Source organism: Perkinsus marinus (genome assembly GCF_000006405.1).
Source record: "Perkinsus marinus ATCC 50983 genomic scaffold scf_1104296930488, whole genome shotgun sequence".
NCBI lineage: Eukaryota > Perkinsozoa > Perkinsida > Perkinsidae > Perkinsus > Perkinsus marinus.
In genome coordinates, this window is record NW_003216064.1 from 187009 (window position 1) to 208557 (window position 21549).

The following is a 21549-nucleotide window of genomic DNA, read 5'->3' on the forward strand; positions in this document are numbered from 1 at the left end:
CTCCGAGGCTCCATGCTCAAATGGCACCAGAACCGGAAGGAGTCGTTCGGTCTGGAAGCCCATATTTTTGTTGATAGCCTGGTCCCCTATCTCGGTGGCATCACACAGTGTGATTCACACTCCGCTTCCTCTCCGACTCTCCGACAGCCCTCTCCTGGTCGGGCCGGGTCGGGCTGCCCGACTCAGTCGGGCCGAGTGACTTGCAAGCCCATCGAGCGCATTGCCATAGCCCGTCTTTGTGATGCGATTGCGGATGTCCGCAAGGTTTGGAGAATGAAATACCATGTCGTACGAGAGTTGCTACACGTGGCCGCATCTCAGAACGCCGAGTCGGATGGACTCAGTCGGTTGACGTTTTCTTGGGGTATCCCTGAAAACATCATATTTGAAGGGCGAGGTATGGCCGGGGCTCGCCCGCCATTCGACCTGGCAGAGGACGCCACTGACCAAGAGCATGGAAAGCTATAAGGGCCTAATAATTAGGCTCAGCATCTTCACAATCATCAAGCACCTTAGGTGAATCTACTGTCCTTGATCATCTAAGGGTCATCTCTTCGACGGGGGGCGCCTCACAGGTTCCTCTCGATTTTCAACTCGGGCACGGTTCTCCGCCAAGAGAGAGGTTACATTCTTTACAATGGCTCTCCTCGACATCTGCCTCCGTCAGTGTGGTAAAATGTGCGCATGGTCAACCACATGTGTTGGTGACAATATGAAAACTCTGAGGAAAAATTGGAAAATCCTTGTTACTTTCTGTACCGTAATCGTATATATTCTCCCAATTCATATATAAAATCCTGTGATTAGCGAGGAGAATTTTGAGCCTAGCTGAGGCAAGCGAACATTTTTTGCAGCACTGGCCTCCGTTCTCAGGTTTCAACCCCTCCTGATGGACTCGGGGCGTGCCTTAATGGCACGCCCTTCATCACTTCTCCGACATGGCCTTCCGACTCTCATCCTTCTCCCTGGCTGACGACGGCCCCCTGATGAAAAAGGTCAACGGCGTTGCTTCAACTCGCATTTGCTATTATGTCCCGACGGACACCTCTGAGGGGAGGCACTATGCGCATTCTCTGGTTGAGGTCTATCATAAGGAATCTGGCGGCCTGAATAGCCGTTATGTCCGTTGGTTGATATCGAGGTGTTTCTACATCCATAAGCTTTGCACTTATGTAGAATCTGTCTGTCGCGCATGTGAAGGCTGCCAGGTTGGAGCCTCCAATCGTCGTTACTTCTCGACCGTGGATTCTGCCCGCTCTTTGCGCACTGCGGCGCGAGAGTGCTAGCACACCGTTTCTGCAGACCTCGCAGTTTGCGAGTCGCAGAGATGGGTTGAGACAAAAAGCGTCGCTACTCTGCGGTTCTTCTGATGACTTGCCATTACAGAGGTTATTGTACTGCATCCCCTTTGAAGGATCAAAGAAGCCTCACAGTGGCCGGCGTAATGTCTCGCCTGTTTGATCTTCTGGGGTATCCCGTTCGCCTCCGGACGGACGGAGGGCCATGTTTCAAGGGTCGGCCTCTGGCTGAAATATTATCGTTCCTTACCTCTGTATGCTGCCTGTTAGAATGGTCTGGCCGAAAAGGCGATTGCCAGCCTCAAATTTCTGGCCAGTCAGCTCGGTGATGAGAGAAGTTGGCCATCTACGCTAGGCCGAGTGCTGCATCGTCTCAATGGTAAACCTTTTCTCGACACTGGTCTGTCTCCTTTTGAGATTTTCTCCGGTCGTCCCCTCCGTCTCAGCCCTGAGAATGCTCTGGAGGCGGGCAAATTGGGTGCCAATGGTCACACTGTTCAGTCTCGCCAGGCTGTGCGTGATGAGATTGACCGCTTAGTTCAGACTGCACGCAGCAGCGTCTTGATGATGCTCGTGGGTTACGTCGCCGTGGCCCTCCTCCGGTCGGTACTGATATCATCGTTTTCAACCTTGACACTCTGGGATGCGGAGGGAAATATGATCGCACGATCCACCCGGTGGATTCCACCGTGTCCTTGAGATTATTCGTGGCGTTGTCCTGAAGATGGTAGATACCAAGGTGCCAGAAGACCAAGTTATTCCCAGCATGATTAAGGAAACTCACTACGCTAATGTTCGTCCTTACTATCGCCCATTCGGGGGGCATGTGGTTTGATGGATGGTCGATGGTGGCCTCACGGCGTGAGGCTCACGCACAGGGTGTGCGTCACAGTGTGATTGCGTGCAACCATGTGTCAGCGTGTTTTTGCTCGGGCCGAGCAATGGCCAGTCTTTTATTCGTACAACCCAAGTCTGAGTCGTAGTAGACCCCATCCCATAAGATTTATGTCCAAGTAGTTAGTTATAGACCTTGAGACTTAATGGTATCTTCTATGAGTCGTGTTCACGAGGCGAAGCCCGGTCAAACTCTCACAGGAAAGTATCGCAACTACTCGTAATACAGTTACTGTGGGACAGTATTGTCGTCATGTGTCTCATCTTTGGCAGTCACCTAGCCCAGAAAGCACCAGGTCCATTCCAACGGGTATCCAGCTTGCCAATAGCGATCCAATATTGGTGTGATGCATCCGCCTTGGCTAAACTCCACCGTAACGGAGCACCAAATGCTCTAAGATAAGGTACAATTTAAGCTGCAAATGATAACCGACCACAAAAACTTCTCAGCCTCGTTGTGGATATGCAAACCTTCTCAACAAATAGGGAGCTCAACCATCTCCAGAATACCTTGGAGCTCCTCGAGCAGCAACGTTACCAACATACTCGCCTCGGACCGCAATAGTTCAACTATTATAGTTGGAACCCTACCTATCGGACAGGGAACAATACCTGTCTTTCGGAACAAAAAAACTTGATTTAAATCCACGTGCCAACCAAAGTAAGATTGGCAAACAGAGCCGTCTTCGAACTAACTTACTTGTAACGTCAACTAGCACACTACTACCATCATCAAAGCCGCGGTGACGTTCGTTGGTGGCCGCTAGGTGATTCACGACCGCTGAGCTGTGACTTGAGATTTTCAAAATTAGTCAATGTATGAACACCTACGATGAACCCAATCTTTCCTCCCAATTATCGTAGTAGTGTTAATGACACCTTCAACGCTTTTATTGAATCACCTCCTAAAGAACTGTCTATGTTTGGCTCTTTGATTGACTGTCAATCATTGACACTGATGTGCGAGAAACGCGGCCTTTGAATCCTTCACCCTTATCAAGCATGATAAAAATAGGATGATAATTCTTGCCGGTTAGCTCCTTTGAAGATGGTGCTTTTGTCTCATATTGCACTGTTGTCATTTAGCAAGATGAGTAGCACTCTCTCCATAGTCATTTTCTCAAGTCGTGAATGCGTGTGATCTGTTGTAGAGGCTCTATCATTGAAGACTTGTGTTGATACGTCACGTATCATTAAGGCCCCATTAAGCCGATCACGTATCATACGGGACCCTAATGGGACGGTGAGTAGGCTCCCAAAATCGTCTGGAGTGCATGCTGAGAGAGGTCTCAAGTTCTATGTCGACCATTTGAGGATGCAGGTTGTCAGGTAAGTCTTGTCCCGACTCACGTGCGCGTCACATTCTTATCTACGGGTGCTCAAGCCATGATGACTTCCCGCTGTACTCCACGGCTAGCTTGCCTCCCAACACTGGCCCGGTCGCAGGTTCCCACCCAAAACTCTTCAACATGATTGCTCCCACTCTGCCGACTTCATCTGTAGCCATCGGACAGCCATCCTCACACAGCTGAGGATTGCACGTCAACATGCAGACAATCAGAAACAACCCGGTGGCAGGGGGTGAGCAAATTGAGTTCGGGTTTCGCAGTTGTTGTTGTTGTCACAACAACAACATCAAACGAAATACATTGGCTAGAGCATAGCTCAGAGTAACCACATTCGCGGGCGGGGGCCTCACGGACAAGTGTTCGCAGCACTCTATACTCCACAAGCTTCGTGTAGGGTAACATGCAACATGAATAGTCCCTTGTGTGGTGAAACGAGGTGTGGTTGGTGTATTAACCTAAGTTGGTTTAATGAAATGTTTATTTCTACGACAGGTCGCCCCTTCCCAGGAGAGACCCAACGAGGGCGCCTCGAGCAACATCGTGTTCGTGCTGGATCCCGACGGCTACAGGATCGTGCTGAATTCAGCACGGCTTGTCATCTTGCAAGGACATTTCTATTGAAAACTATAAGTGCTATTCCCTTGTGTATCTCTTGCGTTTTACCATGGCTATTATTGATGTCTTTGAGTTCTTGAGTATTGTGCACGTGGGTACAATGAACGCTTGTAATGGACTATGCAGCTACATCATAAAACCATGCCGTTAACAGAGTTGTGATTCGACTCGGAAACAAACCCTAGTTCAGTCCAGAAGGCACTGAAATATCTCACTGTTGAATAGCAAGGAGTCAAAAAACGGGTATGACGCTTTTCGAACGATGCAACGAGAACACATCCAGGTGAGTCAGCGCATCATCTTGGAGCACCAGGGAGACCCACTTCGATGAGCTACCTGCACCTAACGGGGTCTCAATCAGGGCTAAGCCCCGTGGAAGCAACGCAGCGGATAGGCGCTATCCGCCCGGGAGACACATGATCGATTCATTGCTCGTCTTGGTATTTGGTGGCGCCCCAAGCCGCTGTACGCAAAGCATGCTACCATCATCTGTATATTTCCTGTTCTCCCTTCTATCCCTCCGGGAGAGACACCGGGGCGATTACCCGTCTTCGAGGAGCTCATCTTAACGGGAGTCACATGTACCACATGCGTGCACGGTGCGTGATACGCGTGCGGAATACTGTCACGCAACACCGATCGAGGTTTGTTGCGGGCGTCGGGCACGCAAGTAACTTTTCCCTTCATTCCTGTCACGGATATCACTTGAATTGAATGACATAACCCTTCGGTGGTGGTCATGTCATTCGTCTGAGAATCTCCGAGCCTGTTCGTAATATAACTGTATAGCATGTGAACAACCTAGGGAGCGAGGGAAATACGATAATTGTGCGCTTGCACGTTTCCAAGAGTGAGCGCCAAGGGATTGCGCCTCCCCTTGGACTATGTATGCTTTGAAACTTCATTTACTAAGTAGAGAAGCGTTTGGATGAGCCAGTAGACTATCACCAGAGCGAATCCTTCTAGCTAGCGTATAGATGAGGTGTTCCTTCCTCTGCCCACAGTCATCCGCACAGATTGTGTTCAAGCATCGCAGCAGATTAAACGCAGTCTCCCTTGCAGAGTTCGATATTGATGGTGTCAGAACCATCTATGGTTGGCCATACCGACCCGTCCAGTTTCTTGAGCCCGAGTCCGTCGGGAACTTCCAAAGGATCCGAGGTTGATTCTGCTCCATCCCGGCCTCCGTTCCTCTCTGGAACTCGTGAACCCGAGCCTTGCTCGCCATGCACATTATGTGGTGGTGAAGTGATAGCTCCAACGAGAGTGAGTCGGGCATCCGAATCCTCTGATTGGTATCTCCCTCGATTGTCTGAGCCATCACAATAGACCCGTCTAGAATCTACGGCTGAGTTCCGCTCCGGAATGGTGCTAGCCTTTGGAAGGTGATAACATCTACTTTCAGCGGCGTCGAACCTTGGCTGTGATCGGAGAGAAGAAGCGTAGACAGACTGATGGCACCAACCTTCTCGATGCTCTTGTATCGAATGCTCGAGCAACTTCCAGCACAGCTGGAAGCTCAGCAGGATGTAGGTTCGGGACCAGACAAGTGCCTCTCCCACACGAATGCCTTCTGTCTGCGTCTCGTCACCGTTGCGCCTTGTCTCGGGTGCGAAGTTATGCTTCTGGTATTTCAGACTCGACTCCTTCTGACCCCGAGAAAATCCAGCCAGGGGAGAAGCCCAGCGAGGGAGCTCGTTGCTTCGTCTGCGAGCGGGTTTATCATACCGATTGTGCAGATCTGCGGCCTACCGGCCTGGATACACGCGAAGCGCTCGGAATACGAGGTCGTCCTCGAGCCATTCGACACCCCTCTGGACCTTGGTGGGGTTGTAGGTATATTCTACTCGTGCGGTAGATGTCGGAAGAAAAGACAGGAAGCATACCGACTCGCGACGACTGGCAACAAGAGCGTTCCCGTTGGTCCGGAGTATCAAGCGCCCGAGATTCCCAAGCTCTGGTGTCAATCGTTCGGAGGGTGGAAGCGTGGGCATCCAGTCGAGCAGCCGAAATGCGTGAGTATCCGTTCTGGTCTCTTTATGTACGCGTGTATTGAAAGACTTAGGTTTGGAACCCGAAGCTGGCTGAGGAGAACGGCCTCACAACAGATGACATCGACGAGTTCCTGGAGAAGGCCGAGGACGTGTGGCCCACACGAGCGTTTGTTCACATTGAGAGAGGAGCACGGCGTGGCAGCAACGTTGAGGGAGAGATAGATAATGGCTCGAGGCGTTCAAGGTGGGGCGACGGGATCCATTCGGTGGGCGTCGGCTGAAGCGTCCGTTCGTTTTCAGTCGTCTTCACAATCCTCTGGATTCCCCGATGGATTACCGAGCGCCGTTCTCGGTTGAAGCAGCATTAGGCGTGTTACACTTAGCACAGTAAGTCGAATATGGTTTATGGTGAAACAAAGATGAAGCTCTTTCAGATATAACTGTGACAAAGCACTACAGCTACTGGGGTGCCCTGAGTTCTACACGCCGGCAGGTAACGAAGACGATAGAGCGCAGCGGCAAAGCATCATGACGGTCAAATTGAGCCTGCCGACCAAGCCGTATAACAACAAGTGGCGACCCAAGGATAGGCGGGGACGAATTTCATCGGTAAGGTCGTTGGAAACGGTGATTATTCGGGCCAGATTCCTCCGCCTTCGAGAGGACATTACCGTGGGGACGCGATTGTGGAACGCGTCATATTCAGATACCGCATCCCCAAAAAACACGGCGTTTGTTGCCGCCACTTTCACCGCAGTTATCAGCAGTGAAGAACGGCGTTCGAAATGATCATAGCAATTTCTTCATCGGTAACACACTCTTATAGTATCCACTGTTCTTCGTGTATTCCTTCGTAACCTTTCCCCATTTACCATTATTTGATCATTTCCGAGGTGTTGTGTGGTGCAGTGCCGTTCATCGAATCCGAAAGCGGAATAAGACTACTCGTCGAGTAGTACTCGAAGCTACACATGGTGTACCTGAACCAGAGTGCCACTTGGCGTATTCATTATTCACGCTAAGAGCTTTAACCCTGTACGGTTCCATTTACAGGTAGACCAGTTTTGAGTACGGTGAAACGAGTACTGACAGTACTCGTTTCAGTACACAGTACTGTACTGTGTGTCAAGGTACGTGAAAGTTGCACCTTAGGCTTGATGACGATGTGGTAGTTATTCGTTTTCAACGAAGCGCAGCTGAACTGGTCTGGCAGATCCTATAATTCCACTTCGGTTGCTTCTGCAACCTTCAGGCGCTTGTGCATGCGTGTTAGCCAATCATGTGTCTCCCGGAACGGCGCACGTTCCGTGGCGCACGGCTAAGCGACGTTCATACTATGAACTTCATAACCTTTCCGCTTCAACGCCAATTCACCGCGTTCCGAATACAAGAAGTAAAACTCCGAATGAGTTACGCAATAATCCCGCAAGAATGCATTATGAAGCGTTTGACTGTAACAGGTATGCATGAGGACGCAATATAGCTTCAATAGAGAAGCTAGGCCCGACTTGTCTCCCGCGGTTTCCGTGACCGACCCAGATAGCATCAAGTTGTGACCTTGAAGCTGTGACCTGTGTTCTCTCGAGAGCGCAGTGAAAAGGAGGGGCGGACGGAGGGAGCGGACGCGTGCAAGCTATCGGGATTGTTTCACAAGGACACTTAAATCAAGCCGCCTCTAGTTTAGGAGCAACTTGAGGAATTACTCAAGCAAAATTGAGGAGTACTCAACTTACTTCACAACGTTACGAAATTGCTCGAGGGGCTCCTAGCGTAAGACGTCCTAAAGTATCTACTGAATCGCGGTTACAGACATGAGATGGAGTTAGGTACATCATATCATGGTATGAACGCTGGCGCGGTAAGCTTCATTACTCTTGGAACGATCGTAGTAGGTTCGTTCCCGAGGTATGACATCTGTATACTTGTTCGTGGCTCTGCAGCCGCTTCTGTTGCTTGGATGCGACTCATAATCGATATTATCGATTCCATAACATGAGACGGGGAAAGTTGTAGAGATCTCTTTTGCAATCTATTCGTGAAGATGTATGATCAGCTATGCAGAGACGTGCAATCGCGCACGAAGGGTAGGAGCAGCAACAGCTCCCTTCCCTCGTTGGTAACGAATAAAAACTACATGGGAAATCGCTGCTAATCACAATATTGACTAGAGTCAAATCACACTCCGCTAAGTGAAAATATACTTCTAATGACGCACATCACTAAGTCACTAAAAATAACTGCGAACGTAGCTCTCATGAAGAGCACTCCCGATACCATCCACTGGAACATCTGTGGCACAGAAGCTGAGATTGGCACAGATTCGGTGCCAATCTCAACTTCTGCTGTTCAAAAGAGCTAGTATTGTCTCCTCGCAATTTTATACTGATGTTCTGCAACCATAATATTCGAATACGGAATAAAGTACCCGCTTGGCTAGGGCCAACTCTACCTAGATCGAACTTTAGGAATACTAAAATTTCGCTTCGAGTACGCATGTAGTGGAAATTCCACTGCGGAATGCCTCTCGTAGATACTGCATGAAAGTCATGCATGAAAACTTAGCGCACCTCGAGTATTTCTGAACTCAAGGCGCCTTCAAATGTTCAAGGCCCTGAAAGTCTCCGACACTTCTAGATAATCAAAGGTTTTCAGAGACATATTGGAGGTAACCCTGGCTAGTCTAGGCCTTACCATCGAGCTGATTTGCGAACACTGCAGTGCGGCACACGGGTATCTCGCTCTCTATTGAGAAAGGAAATCCAAGACCGAGAAACTGAGGGTTGGAAAGCGTAAGCACAGAGGTGCAGTGCCCGGCCATGGGATGTTCCCCACCCGTTCACGCAGGGTCAAGTATCCCAGAAACATTTGAGGCCAGTCGTTTCTCTTCTTGAGCCGAGCTGATTCACTTAAGATCAAATTTTCCGGGTTTTCGAAGCCGTAATGTGCTGCCAATTTCGACCAGTACCTTGGTGTAAAATGTGACCAAAAAATTTTCTCGAGAATTTGATCCATGCCATTTAAGCAATATAAGACTCGGAAAAAGTTATATACGAACGTTCAGCTACATTTGAGCTCTAGGTGAAAATTTATGCCCGTGACACTAAACTGGCCCTTTAGATCTTGTGTTCATTCTAAGTGGTGCTGATATTCTGATATCCTTCATGCTCTCGTAGAATCCACCAAGTTTGTAACCTGCTCAAATGTAACATGGCGAATGAGCAATAGAGTGAGCCCCTTTGGCGAGCAGCAGAACTACTTCGTCGCAAGCTAAGAAATCCGTCCCATCCGGCGCCACCCCGGAGGATGGAAGCCAAAGCTAGTGCACTAAGTCGTACCTTTCTTGGATGGGGAAGCATCGGATAATCTCGAGTAAATAACACGACTCGATGAAATGTGCTCCTGTTGCCACTTCACGCCATCTGGTTGAAGCAACACTTACTCACAACTCACGCCTTCGGTGATATCGACCTTGTAGTCAGCATCACACATCCCCTCAGAGTGTTCGTGGTACTTCTCGATCAACCTGTTGAAATCAGTCTTGGCGTGGACGTGCGCAACACGAATGCTCGTATGCCGAGCACCGGTCTTCGGCAATCTCATCACACTCCCTACCTCTTGAGACGATATAATCCGTGAAGGCTCAACAGTCGCAGAGGGAGGGAGAAACACGCAACCGACTCCGAAAAGAAGAGCCACAGCAAAGTGTACTTTGGAGACTCTGGCCTGTACCCACGGAACTGATGAACTTGCTAGTCACAATGATCGAGCCAGCATAACTAGTAGAATACATAAGAGGCTGCTCGTCGAGAGCATATCCAGAACAAGGAGAAACACAAGTCTGAGTGAGCCTTCCTAAGTTCACCCTGAATCCAGCACGCCACAGCGAATGCTGATCTTTCTCAGACTGTGCAATGAGATGCTATACCCTGAAAGCTGACATTGAGTAAAACTCTCAGTGACACATACTATCAACACAAAACGCCTCAAGTTACCAGCCGAGTACAAAGCCTTCGAAGTGTAGACCCCTCGATAATACGCAGCAATCGTTATTGTGATGATCGCTACTCGCAGCTTAGTCATCAGCATGGACACCACCACGACCAGAGGTCTTGGTGTGCTGGCCACGGACTCTGATGCCCCAGTAGTGACGGAGACCTCTATGGAGACGCATCTTCTTCATACGCTCCAAATCCTCACGCTTGGAAGCATCCAAAAGATTGGAGTACTTCTGAGAGTAAGTACCATCGACGGGATCATGCTGTCTGTTGAGGAACCACTGGGGGATACGGAACTGTTGAGGGTTGGAGATGACCTGAGCAACACGGAGGTGGGGACGGAACTCGTTCGAGCTGCTAGTGTAACTGACCTGAACGATCTTCTGGATCTCCTCCTGAGTGAGCTCGCCAGCACGCTTGTTGGTGTCGACCTCACACTTCTTGCAGATGAGAGTGGCGAAACGACGGCCAATACCCTAAATGAAGGTGAATGGGGTGAACGAGGGTGAATGCAAACATCAACACTAGCGGTGTTACGAATAGAGTCTAACAGGAAACAGAGGGTTGTAGTATCCTATCCCGAGTAGCACCTTGATAGCGGTCAAAGCGTAAGCAACCTTGACACGTCCATCGACGTTAGTATTGCAAATACGCTGGATATGCTGGAAGTCGCCCTGGTTAATAGGGAGAGACATCTTCGACTGGCTGTGACTACGGAGACCACCGTCTTACGGCCATAGTATAGCTCCCACCACCCAAATCGATTAGAATGGCGAGCGAAAAGCGCATTTTCGTTTGAGTAGGTATTCTCTCTGTCGATGGTTTCGTGGACGGACCCTGCCTGCCTATTGCATTGACCGCCAACAGAGCCAGTAGCAACCACTTCATCTTCAGTATTGATCAATACAGTTGGTACGATACGTATGATATCGCATGACTTTACCCGATCTCGAGTGTTTGAAGTGTTGTCATGTCGAGGTGTCTTGTTTGAGTAAGAGTTCCTAACATAGATGTGAAGTGGGCGATAGATGTACTGTTATTCTTCGTTGTTGAAGCCGGCTAGAGTTTTCCCGGGAACATCTCAGCATTACCATCACCGGTTTATAACGCAGCAAAGTTCTCGCATACTCACTTCTTGTTAAGGAAATTCCACTTCGTTAGACCATTCTGATATCTTCCCCGAGTTCATTGAGACTGAACAGTTACCAGTCACTAATATTCATAGACTAAGATGAAGTTCATCCAGCATAGCTATCTATTCGAGATGAGTTACGCCATTGAAACGGCACAGAATACTGTTTCTCTCTCTCGCTATCGGCATACGGCCAGGCGACTCCAAAACCACAAGCTCACGTGGGGCGGAGTAATAAACTAGACTGTGAATCTTCATAGCCTACCAAGTGTGAATTCCACAGCAAAGTTTCTGGTAGCGGTGTCGTAGCGCAAACAAAGAGATAGCGCTGGCACCAACTATAACTGAATAGGTATAGCCGTTGAATGAATCCTTTGCCCCAAAATTGGGATTTCAACTTGGTAGATTTCATTTTTCAAACTGATTTGGAAGTTTCCCATACTTTTTTCATTTGATTCGAAGTAGGGCGAACCAAACCACGAAAGGAAGGTCGATGTGGCCCTATATGCCTCGTATAATATGATACGACTAGATGTTCTCCATTAATCGTATTAGCAGCACATACCAAAATACTTATGCTTACCTGCAAGAACAAGAGTGATTCATGGCTAGGGACACTTAAGCTTCCCCCATCTTTTCAGTCGATATTGGTTTTGTTTTTGTAGCAGAATAATGGGAGTGCCTCGTTTCTACCGTTGGCTCTCTGAACGTTATCCTCTTATTAATGAGGTCATCGAGCCAGAGCAAATACCAGAGTTTGACTGCTTGTACTGCTGTTGTCGATCTTTGTAAGACCCATGAGCTCATCGTGTGGTAGATACCTCGATATGAATGGTATCATACACCATTGTTCACATGGTGACACGCCAGATGTAGCAAAACCTGAAGATGAAGTGTGGATGGATATTTTCAAGTAATTGTGGAAATACTCGCATAAATACTTGTAATTTTCTATAAGTGTCGCGCGCAAGGCAAGATCCGGTATGAAAATCACCAAGAATAGATTTCGACAATTTTCTGATCATCGTTGCGGCAAAAGGCAAACAGTGGTATTTTCGCATCGGTGTATGTGCGGAGGATATAATAAATATGCATACTACACGTTGACATGCTTTTGATATCTACTCCTATCGAAAATGCTTTTTTCCCATTCGTGGGAGGGATATATAAATAGTATTATGAAGGTGAATTTGTATATACTTATCATGTTGTGACCGATGGTATGAATCTACCATCACTCTGGTAGGTACATTAGTGATCTGTTCACACACATAAAGCCTAAGAAACTGCTCTATATGGCTGTCGACGGTGTGGCACCGAGGGCTAAGATGAATCAACAACGTAGTCCTCAGTGACAAAGTGATGCGCCACTTTAGAGGCGTTATCGGGTTAGGATCTCGTCGTTTTCGTACCGCGCTGGATGCAGTAGAAGCTACTGAAAGAGCTGTTAAAAACGGCGATCATCCGAAGTCTATAGGTAGTGAGATGGCAAGGGTGGTTAGTGAAGTAGGGTGGCAGTGGTGCTCGGAAATTGTACAGTACAATGGAGTTCCACCCGTTTTACGTGGAGTGGCGTGAAACTCGGTGAAAAAAGCGATATTCGGGTTAATCGTGAAATATATTTTTCACTAGTGTTTTTCATCTCACTAGGGTGAGACAAAAGGTACAGAGTGTATCGCGCATTATTAACTTCTGGCAACGGAATGAACTATAGTGTTTTCACACGGCTTGTTAGTCTTGTATGGGCCGGTTTTGGTGTCAGCTGTATGGAAAAAAATAGTCTTTTTTACGTTAATACCGTCCATCCGGCACATCGTGCTTGCATAAGGCCTCTTCATCTCGCTATTACTACTGACAGATACGTTCTTCGACAGCAATTCAATCACCCCCGGTACAGCCTTCATGGAAAGGCTCACTGTACAGCTCAGGTGTGGTTGCATCCTTCCAATTGTAACGGCCATCGTCCTCTTGTAGATTTTTCGCTCAGAAGATGATCAGTGAGAACCCTCTATGGCAGGGAGTAGAAGTGGTCGTCTCTGGCCCTAATGTAATACTACGAATCTCGACGGCTGTAGTAGTAGTAGTAGTAGTAGTAGTAGTAGTAGTAGTAGTAGTAGTAGTAGTAGTAGTAGTAGTAGTAGTAGTAGTAGTAGTAGTAGTAGTAGTAGTAGTAGTAGTAGTAGTAGTAGTAGTAGTAGTAGCAGTAGTAGTAGTAGTAGTAGTAGTAGTAGTAGTAGTAGTAGTAGTATGAAGATCGTGAGGATAGTACTACGACTTATTGGAAAGTGTCCGAACTAGAAGTTTCGGAATGGTTAGAGGGATATTGTGTCCAAGAGGTTGTTAGTCAAAAGCGTCTACGCTGGTTTGGTCATGCCCTAAGACAGCCCAAAGGTATGATTCAAAGAGACTGGATTGAATCAGAAATCGAGACTGATTCTAAGTGGATAAAGTTGGTCAGAAGGGACGTTGAGGATCGTGGTGGAAGATGGAAATATATCCGGCAGACGGTGTTGGATAAAGGGAAGTGGCATAAATTTACTATTATTCGTAGCGCGCATGTCCCATAGTTGGATCCAAGCGCTAAATGAATGAATGAATGAGTAGTAGTAGTAGACTTCTAGCACGGGTCGTAGTAGTAGTGGTAGTAGTAGTAATGTAGACTACTACTAGTAGTGGTAGTAGTATTGGAAGCTCTAGGTACCTGGCGAGGGTGAACATAAGATAATGGATTACATTAGAGCAACGAAGTCCCAGCCAGACTACGATCCTAATACACGGCACTGTGTGTAATAACCCCATCGTGGCCCTCGTGTCCATTATTATAGTATATAAGGTACGGTCTGGATGCCGACCTGATCATGCTCAGTCTGGCGACACATGAGCCTTATGTGAGTACTTGGATTAGCGTATGGTGTGGTATGTGGTAATGGCAGGTGGCGTTATTGCGGGAGGAAGTGATCTTTGGCCCGGAGAAAACGGACGCTCGAGCGTTGGTCAGACCCGATCGACTGCAACTACTGCATATCTATGTAGGTTAGTGTTGGAATATACATCCGCTTTACTCAGCTCGGTTCGGGAGTTTCCTCACTTATTATGGGAGTTTATATACGGATTGGGGTAGAAGTATTTTGCAGCAACTAATGAGAATTTCCTTGAAATTTTCTTCGTATTGTCATCGATACATGTAGTTGACCATGTGCATATTTCCCCGCACTGCGCTGGATAGTGACAGAATGAGCATGGCTGTGCTACAGTGTGAAGTTATATGCTACCATTTAGAATTCGATTACAAGCAGAAGAGTTTGTTCAACGACTCGTTCGCTCGAGTGGTGAAATTGGTGCGGATGGAAAACCTCAGATTTTTTAGTCGATTCGTTACAGGTTTTGAGAGAGTATCTCGCACTGGAGTTCGGCGAGGAAGATCTCGAGCGAGTCATTGATGATTTCGTTCTCTTCTGTATGTTGGTTGGCAACGACTTCCTGCCACATCTACCCTATACTGGCGTCGGGGACGGCGGCCTTGAGCGCCTTTTCGGTGCATATAAAGAGTAAGTACCATGAAAATTTCCTCCGACAATTGGGCACAGGCAATACAACTATATGAGAAATTATGTTCGAAATTTTAGCTCCAAAGTCGTTGTGTAAAAAAATCACCACCGCACGCGTTTTTCTCGATTTCATAGTACAAATAGTAGTAAATAAATATATTATATTTTTATCGCTATTATAACATAATTATAATATTAATGGAGTTTCACCCGTTTTACGTGAAGTGGCGTAAAGCTCGGTGAAAAACGCGATATTTACACTATGCAGTGGTCGTAAAATATGTTTTTCACTAGTGTTTTTCATATCACTAGGGTGAAACTCCAATTTAAAATATCCCTTGTAATATACCTTCATAGATAGATAGGATATGACCAGTAATGTATGCGTGTTGTATGGGTCAATCGTCTTTGCAATTTTTGAATTTTCCGATACCGCCAGTTCGAGAATCTTGGAAATCTCTTGTTGTTTTCAAATAGTTGACATAATAATAATAACAAATAGTTATTACAAATGATATAATAACGTAATAATATATCTACGCTATCGGGAGTAGATATAAATACAGTGGGTGTCAATTTGATATGCATATGTGTGTTATTTTGTAAGACAAATGATAGTGAACAAGTTGTCGCTATCATCACAGTCCCCAAACGAGTAGCCGTCGTTACATTGTATATGCGATATAGTTTCGAATCGATTCTCATTGATTTGCATATCAAATTGCCACGTACTGTACATGTCAACGTGTGGCTGGTATCAGTACTATCCATATCCTAGGGCGCGTGTTGGGGGGGGGCAATAAATGGGTGTTATAATCACAGTGCTTGCCTTGGCCGGACTGTGATTTTGAGATTGATAATATTCACTATAATTGATCTCAGTACCAGCTTTGGCTGTACGCCCAACAAAAGTAATTGAATAATAAGACAACGAAAAATAATAAAATTAGTTCGGTTGCTCCACTGCCACCAAAGGGTCGGATGATGTGAAGTTATCAGTGTTGTGTCTTCGTTAGGTACCGCGAGAAGCAGATATCTAGTGCTGATCCATGGCTGGTCGAGCATGGGGGTGGTATCAACTGGGCTAACTTCCTACAGTACCTCACTGTCTACAGCTCTAGCGAAGAGAAATTCTTAGCGGATGAGGTGTCCAAAGGTCATTGGCAAATCGGAAGTGAGCGAGAGAGAATATTATTTTCTCCATACCACACCTTTTTCAATTCAGAGCGCCGTCGTTGTGGAGGTAACGGACGTGGAGGCTCGCATATGAGCTATGAGTATCAACTTAAGACTGGTTTCGGATACCCCAGTAAGTCTTGTATCATTAATCGCGTCGGTCTCGACTTAGTCGTTTCTCAGAATCTCCAGAGGAAGCACGGCTTCAGTTCTATAAAGTGAAGGGTGAATGTGATGATAAGGCGGAGGTAGATGAACTGGTCAGAGACTATTTGGAAGGCTTGCAGTGGTCGTAAGTAGTGCCCTCTTGGCTGGTCGAAGAGGTTCACGTTGGTGTGGTATGACTTTGTCGTAGATATTCGTATTATTACCGCGGGCCTCCATCCTGGCACTGGTATTATCGCCACCATTATGCCCCCTTTGTGTGCACTATGGTCAATGACTTTGACGATTTCGTCGCGGCTGGAGGGCAGATCAAGTTTGATGGCGGTGGACCGGTAACGCCATTTCAACAGCTTATGACTGTAAGAATCAGTGGGGGGAAAATATGTAAATTCTGAGAAAATTTCGGGATATTGTCGTTGGTTTTTGTACACTTCTAACCGAGATCGTGTGCGAAAGTTTATAATGTAGTGAGGAAATCTACGAGCTCAGTTGAAGAGAGCAAACATATATTCTCACACTGGTGAGCGGTTCCTTCGCATAGATCATCAGTTTCACATTAGCACCACATGAAATTGGGATTCAAAGTCGACTATGTTGTATTGGTTTCACACTGTATCTGCGTACACTAGTTTACAAATTTACATTTCACAGTAGCTCACCCTGAATTTGAAACTATCGTTGCCTTAGATATCATCCCTTAAAGTGAGCGTATTTTGATGAACAAAGTGAACGGCTTTGTACGGTGTCATTTTAGGTGCTTCCTGCCTCGTCGGGTCAGAGGTTGCTACCCAAGATCTTCGCCAAGCTCTTCACATCATCGTCATCACCGGTGAAGCAATACTATCCTGAGCGATTCGATATAGATATTGATGGCGTCAAGGCCCCTTGGGGAGGTACTCAACTACTGGTTAGTCTCGAATACACTCCTAGTTGCTTTTTTTCGAATAGTTTTCTTGTTTTTTCGTTGGTTTTTGTGGCTGGAATATATTACGAATGAGTCTATGAGAAATTCTGTTGATCGGTAAAAGTCTTAGTGGATGGTAGGTCTCGGAATAGAAGTGGTTCAGCAACAGCGTGGGAGGAAATGCACATGGTCAACTACATGTGTTAGTGACAATATGAATTTTGTGGGGGATGTTGGAGATATTCTAGATTAGAATATCTCCAACTTCCCTAGAATTCCAATTAGAATTCCTAATACAGTTTCTGTGCACTTCTACTCGAAAACGTATGCAAACTTATATTATTGAAAAAGCTCCTCAGCTCAGCTGAGGAAAGCGAACATGTACCCCAACACTGTCGACGTCGTCAGGTACGACATTGATTAATTTCGTTGACGAAGATGTGCTGTTTGACGCAATGAATGCTGCTATTGCTGAGTCGGAAAGGACGGGGCAGGACGTCTTAACAGAGGCTGAGAAGGAGAGGAATGTTAATGGTAATAGGAAGGGAGTGAGCTCTCTCGGTAGGAGTACGATAGATGAAGACGATGTTGTGATGGTATGCAGAGTATTCGATAAGCGGGTTTTGACTAAGATTGGGAAGTTTCCCCCAAATCCAGGCCAGTTCTTAAAAAACCGGAAACCTTTTTCGGAAACCTTTTCTGATTATCTACACATTTTTCTTATCGTGTTTACAATAAGTCTTGAAGTAGCGAAAAAAGTTTTTCAATTCGACACGGAGCTCAGAAATTTTCAATTAGTTTTGCGCTTTTAGAAGAAGTTTATTCTGTGCAAGAGGTAATTCGGTGTCTTTCAGGGGGTGCTTATGTGTATCGATATGATCCTTCGGTGAAGCCAGTGACGGTCCAGTCTACTGTGCCGAGGTTCTTGCAGGACTTGACAGGGGTTACGGTGGATGTGAAGCCTTTTCGTCATCCGTCGCTACCAGAAGGGATGGAGTACTTCCCTCATTGGGTGTTGCCACAATGCGACTTGCATAAATACAAGTGAGTGCTGATCGATATGTCTCAATCGTAAACGTTTGTATTTTGTCAGGGACAGTTGGCCTTCCCTTCACACTAAGGCGGTGGTGCCTCAATATGCAGTGGGAGTGAAGGTGTTTAATTTCGCCAGTCAACGACAGTCGATGTTCCTCACTGTGGAGGAGTCCTACGACGAACTGATGGTCACATGCAAAGAAATGATGGAGGCTTATACTGTTCAGGTGAGAGAGCACCTCTTAGGATAATAAACAGATGGTTCTTACCTTATGATCAATACAGTAATCATGAAGTATACGCTAGGCCAGTGAGGAAGAGAAGTATTACAAGAATCTGAAATTACGGGGTGGTGGGGAAAAGGGCACACCCTTTGAAATTTCGCGGGACGGGACAGTTGATAAACAAAATGGGTATCCTTAGGAAGCTCTGATGAAGTTCTTTCCGACGCTGCATGGGCGGTTCTGATATTCGCCTTGTGCATTCTAGCTGTGAAAGACTAGGGCGTTTCTTTAGAGCATTTTTGATTGTTGTATAGGAAGAACTGTGTGATCAGATTGACTATCCCTGCGTTCATAAAGGGCGAGTGGTCGCGGTACGGTATATGAGGCCGGACGGCCAGGTGGTGAGGGTGACGAAAGAAGGGGAAAAGTTGGTGAATTCTCGGGCTTTCTTTACGGACGTTGAAGATGAACTAGATTATCGCGAGCGTCATGGGCTGCGTTTTGAGTTTCACTCTGAATATTACAAGCAAACGCCCAACGAGTTGGCTAATGTTCAGCCGATTTTGGAGGTTCGTAGAGTCCTGGCCCATCGCACTGAGCGGTCGGGGAAAAGGATTTATGAGTTTTCACCAAGAACTGAGCTGAGACTGGCAGCATTATGTAGAGTTTTGGAGCCGCACTCGGTACGAGTGGAAGAAGCAAAGACGGGGCGGCAAGTGGTAGTGGGCGAACGAGTGATCTGTTGTGATATGCGAAGTGTTTTTGGAGGGTGTGTCGGTAGGGTAGTGAGCGTTAGCAATGGGGAAGTTGAGGTTGATACGGAACAACCTTCTGGACGGAGTGCTTCCGAGGCGGATTTCGTTGCGAGCAAATTCGTGGGTGGTAAACATAAGGTGGTTTGGTATAGTCCGGAAGTAGCGGCTAGCAGGGCTGGTCTGACGATAGATCTATGGTGGATGATTGTTGGCAGTATCACGGCGAAGCTCGGCAGGGAACGGGTTCAGGTAGACTTTGGGCATCTCCCGTACGGCATTCTATTCTACTCGATACTATAGTTGGAATGTCGAGTCATCCGGTCATCTGTACGGTAACGATTCTGTGAAATAGCATATGTGCATTACGTATGACTGGTTTATGTGATAGCTCTGATGGGAATGGAAAAAGAACTGTTGACTGTGTCGAAACGCTTATCGAGAGATGCCTATGGGCCGCCTATCGAGAAAAAAGATGTGATAGTATTCGAGTCGATATTATAGTTGGAGTGCCAAGTTATTCAGCTGTTTATACGGTAACGATTCCGTCGAAGAGCGTATGGGCGTTACGTATGGCTGCTTCATGTGATAGCCTTCATTAGAACTGTTGAGTGTTTTGAAAGAATGTGTTGCCGTCGTTCAGGTCGGCATGGAGTTGTTCCATTCGACGCGTTTCGAAGTGTCTCCAGGGAAGTCGTCATGGAGGATGTTAGTCATACCCAACTACACTCGTTACAGTCATAATCCTGTTACTCGGCAAGAGCGTTGGTCCTTCAGTAACTATGCTGTACAAGCTGTTGAAGTACTGGGAGGTATTCTTATCAACACTGCGATGGGTTTTCACTTCAGGATTATATGGAAGCTTTTCCCAGTGTATTCGATGGTCTTTGTGACCTGGATCATTTCGACCCGAAGTTAGCACTATCGGCGAAGCGATTGTTGGATACTGATACTGATGATTATGAATATGAGCTTGCCAAGTTGAAGAAGTGGTTGAGCGAACAGGTGAGGAAGGAGGGTGATGGTGGCAGAGAGGAGTCTTTGTTGTGGGACAGGAGTTCCGTCGACTGCCTTTGGTATCTTCGGCGTATACCGCACTACCGCGAATTGGTGTACGATCCTTGGAGGTCTATCTGAATCGGGGAGTGGAAGAAAATCCGACCCCGCCTCGCATCACTGTGACTCCGGAGCAGCTAACACCAGTTGAAAACGCCAAGTTTGTAAGCAAGGCCTGTCAAGAACGGCCGAGAGTCGGCAACAGAGGTAGGTCTCGTGATGGTCGGTACTGAGTAACGCTGATGTGATATCCTCAGCTGTCTATGTTGGGTCTGATAAGCCTGTCCCTGTTGGTGCTAGATGTGTAGTCACATCTGTTTATGGTCGACCTGGTCAGGACATGAAGGTTGAGCTACTCTTTGACCGCTGTACTTTCGGCTGTGATACAGCTTTTGGGAGGTAGGAGGGACCTTCCTGTTATCCGATCTGGTATTACTAGAGCAGGTGCAGTCCAATGCGGGGTCTAGTGGTGTCGCCTTCCGATATACTCGTGCTTCCTGTTCATCCGACATCACCTCTTGTACCGCATACACCTCCTTATGGGAACACCTACTCGTCGCCACCACATGGAGTCACCCTCGACGAGTCCCTGCCTATGAACGGCACTGGAATGAGTCGTAAAGAAAGAAGCAAGCGCAAGGTTAGGAAAGGTGAGAATTATTCATTATGGAGATCGGTGCTATACTTATGTTCTATCAGCCCCCACAGTGACATATGCATCTAGGCATCCTGACACGACGATATTAAGCCACGAGCTTCGTCATATGCTGGGCATATCACCCAACAACAACAACAAGCAGCAGTCCTAGTCTGCTTGCCTGTTCAATCGTATCTTATGACGTTGTAGTTGTTCTCGTATACTGTACTTTATGTTCTGCAGCGGTGCATTACTCGTGTATAGTACTCGGTACTCGTGATAGTTCCATTTTCGGTTGAATCATTGCGTGGTGAGATATCTCTGTTTCTCCACGGTGCGTTATGGAAGTTTCGAGTGGTGAATGAAGAGTGAGTGAAACTATCGTCGTAATTAAGTTCTAGACGACATGGAACAGCTTGCATAAAGCGCGATTAGCGATGGGCCTGAAAATTTTGTCCAACCAAAGAACAACACCAGAATCAGCACTCGTGGATACTTCGCCATATAGATGGGCGGGTTTGTGTTACGGACGGTTATGGCTGGTGATAACGCTCACAGAAGTAAGCCCGTAATGTAAAGAACGGATCACGCGACCAGACTTCATGAGTCATGAAGTCATAGTACCAGTCATGAATCATGTCAGGAACTATGAGGAGTTCAGGAGCTTCCCTCTCACTCTGAGCACTCCTCACGCTTTTTAGAGAGTACTACTAGCCTGATGCTGTTGAGGACCTTAGCTCGCTACCTTGATGCTTAGCATCTTGATTTGTGTGTT

The 21549-nt window shown here is 47.0% G+C and overlaps 4 protein-coding genes across 4 annotated transcripts; 3 read left to right on the top strand and 1 right to left on the bottom strand.

Annotated features, from left to right (window-relative positions):
- Positions 1–12: 12 nt before the first annotated feature.
- On the top strand, positions 13–468 carry Pmar_PMAR006411 (hypothetical protein; the record flags this gene model as incomplete). Its single annotated transcript, XM_002786949.1, has 1 exon — positions 13–468. The coding sequence occupies one exon, from the start codon at positions 13–15 to the stop codon at positions 466–468; it is 456 nt and encodes a 151-aa protein (XP_002786995.1).
- A 9672-nt stretch (positions 469–10140) lies between these two features.
- Pmar_PMAR006412 (40S ribosomal protein S18, putative) lies at positions 10141–10847 on the bottom strand. The gene is made up of 3 exons (XM_002786950.1): positions 10736–10847; positions 10517–10621; positions 10141–10462 (listed from the first exon to the last, which is right to left on the bottom strand). The coding sequence occupies exons 1-3, from the start codon at positions 10838–10840 to the stop codon at positions 10223–10225; spliced, it is 450 nt and encodes a 149-aa protein (XP_002786996.1). The 5' UTR covers positions 10841–10847; the 3' UTR covers positions 10141–10222.
- A 1102-nt stretch (positions 10848–11949) lies between these two features.
- Pmar_PMAR006413 (5'->3' exoribonuclease, putative) lies at positions 11950–18573 on the top strand (the record flags this gene model as incomplete). The annotated part of the gene is made up of 18 exons (XM_002786951.1): positions 11950–12044; positions 12095–12190; positions 12524–12618; positions 12671–12754; positions 13136–13205; positions 13252–13324; positions 13975–14063; positions 14111–14165; positions 14211–14306; positions 14659–14825; positions 15842–16134; positions 16185–16293; positions 16357–16525; positions 16921–17059; positions 17479–17631; positions 17925–18114; positions 18164–18332; positions 18529–18573. The coding sequence occupies 18 exons, from the start codon at positions 11950–11952 to the stop codon at positions 18571–18573; spliced, it is 2187 nt and encodes a 728-aa protein (XP_002786997.1).
- A 1290-nt stretch (positions 18574–19863) lies between these two features.
- Positions 19864–20946, top strand: Pmar_PMAR006414 (hypothetical protein; the record flags this gene model as incomplete). Its single annotated transcript, XM_002786952.1, has 6 exons — positions 19864–19893; positions 19931–20086; positions 20137–20344; positions 20395–20536; positions 20582–20787; positions 20837–20946. 6 exons carry the CDS (start codon positions 19864–19866, stop codon positions 20944–20946), a joined length of 852 nt encoding a protein of 283 aa, XP_002786998.1.
- Between the last annotated feature and the right edge of the window lie 603 nt (positions 20947–21549).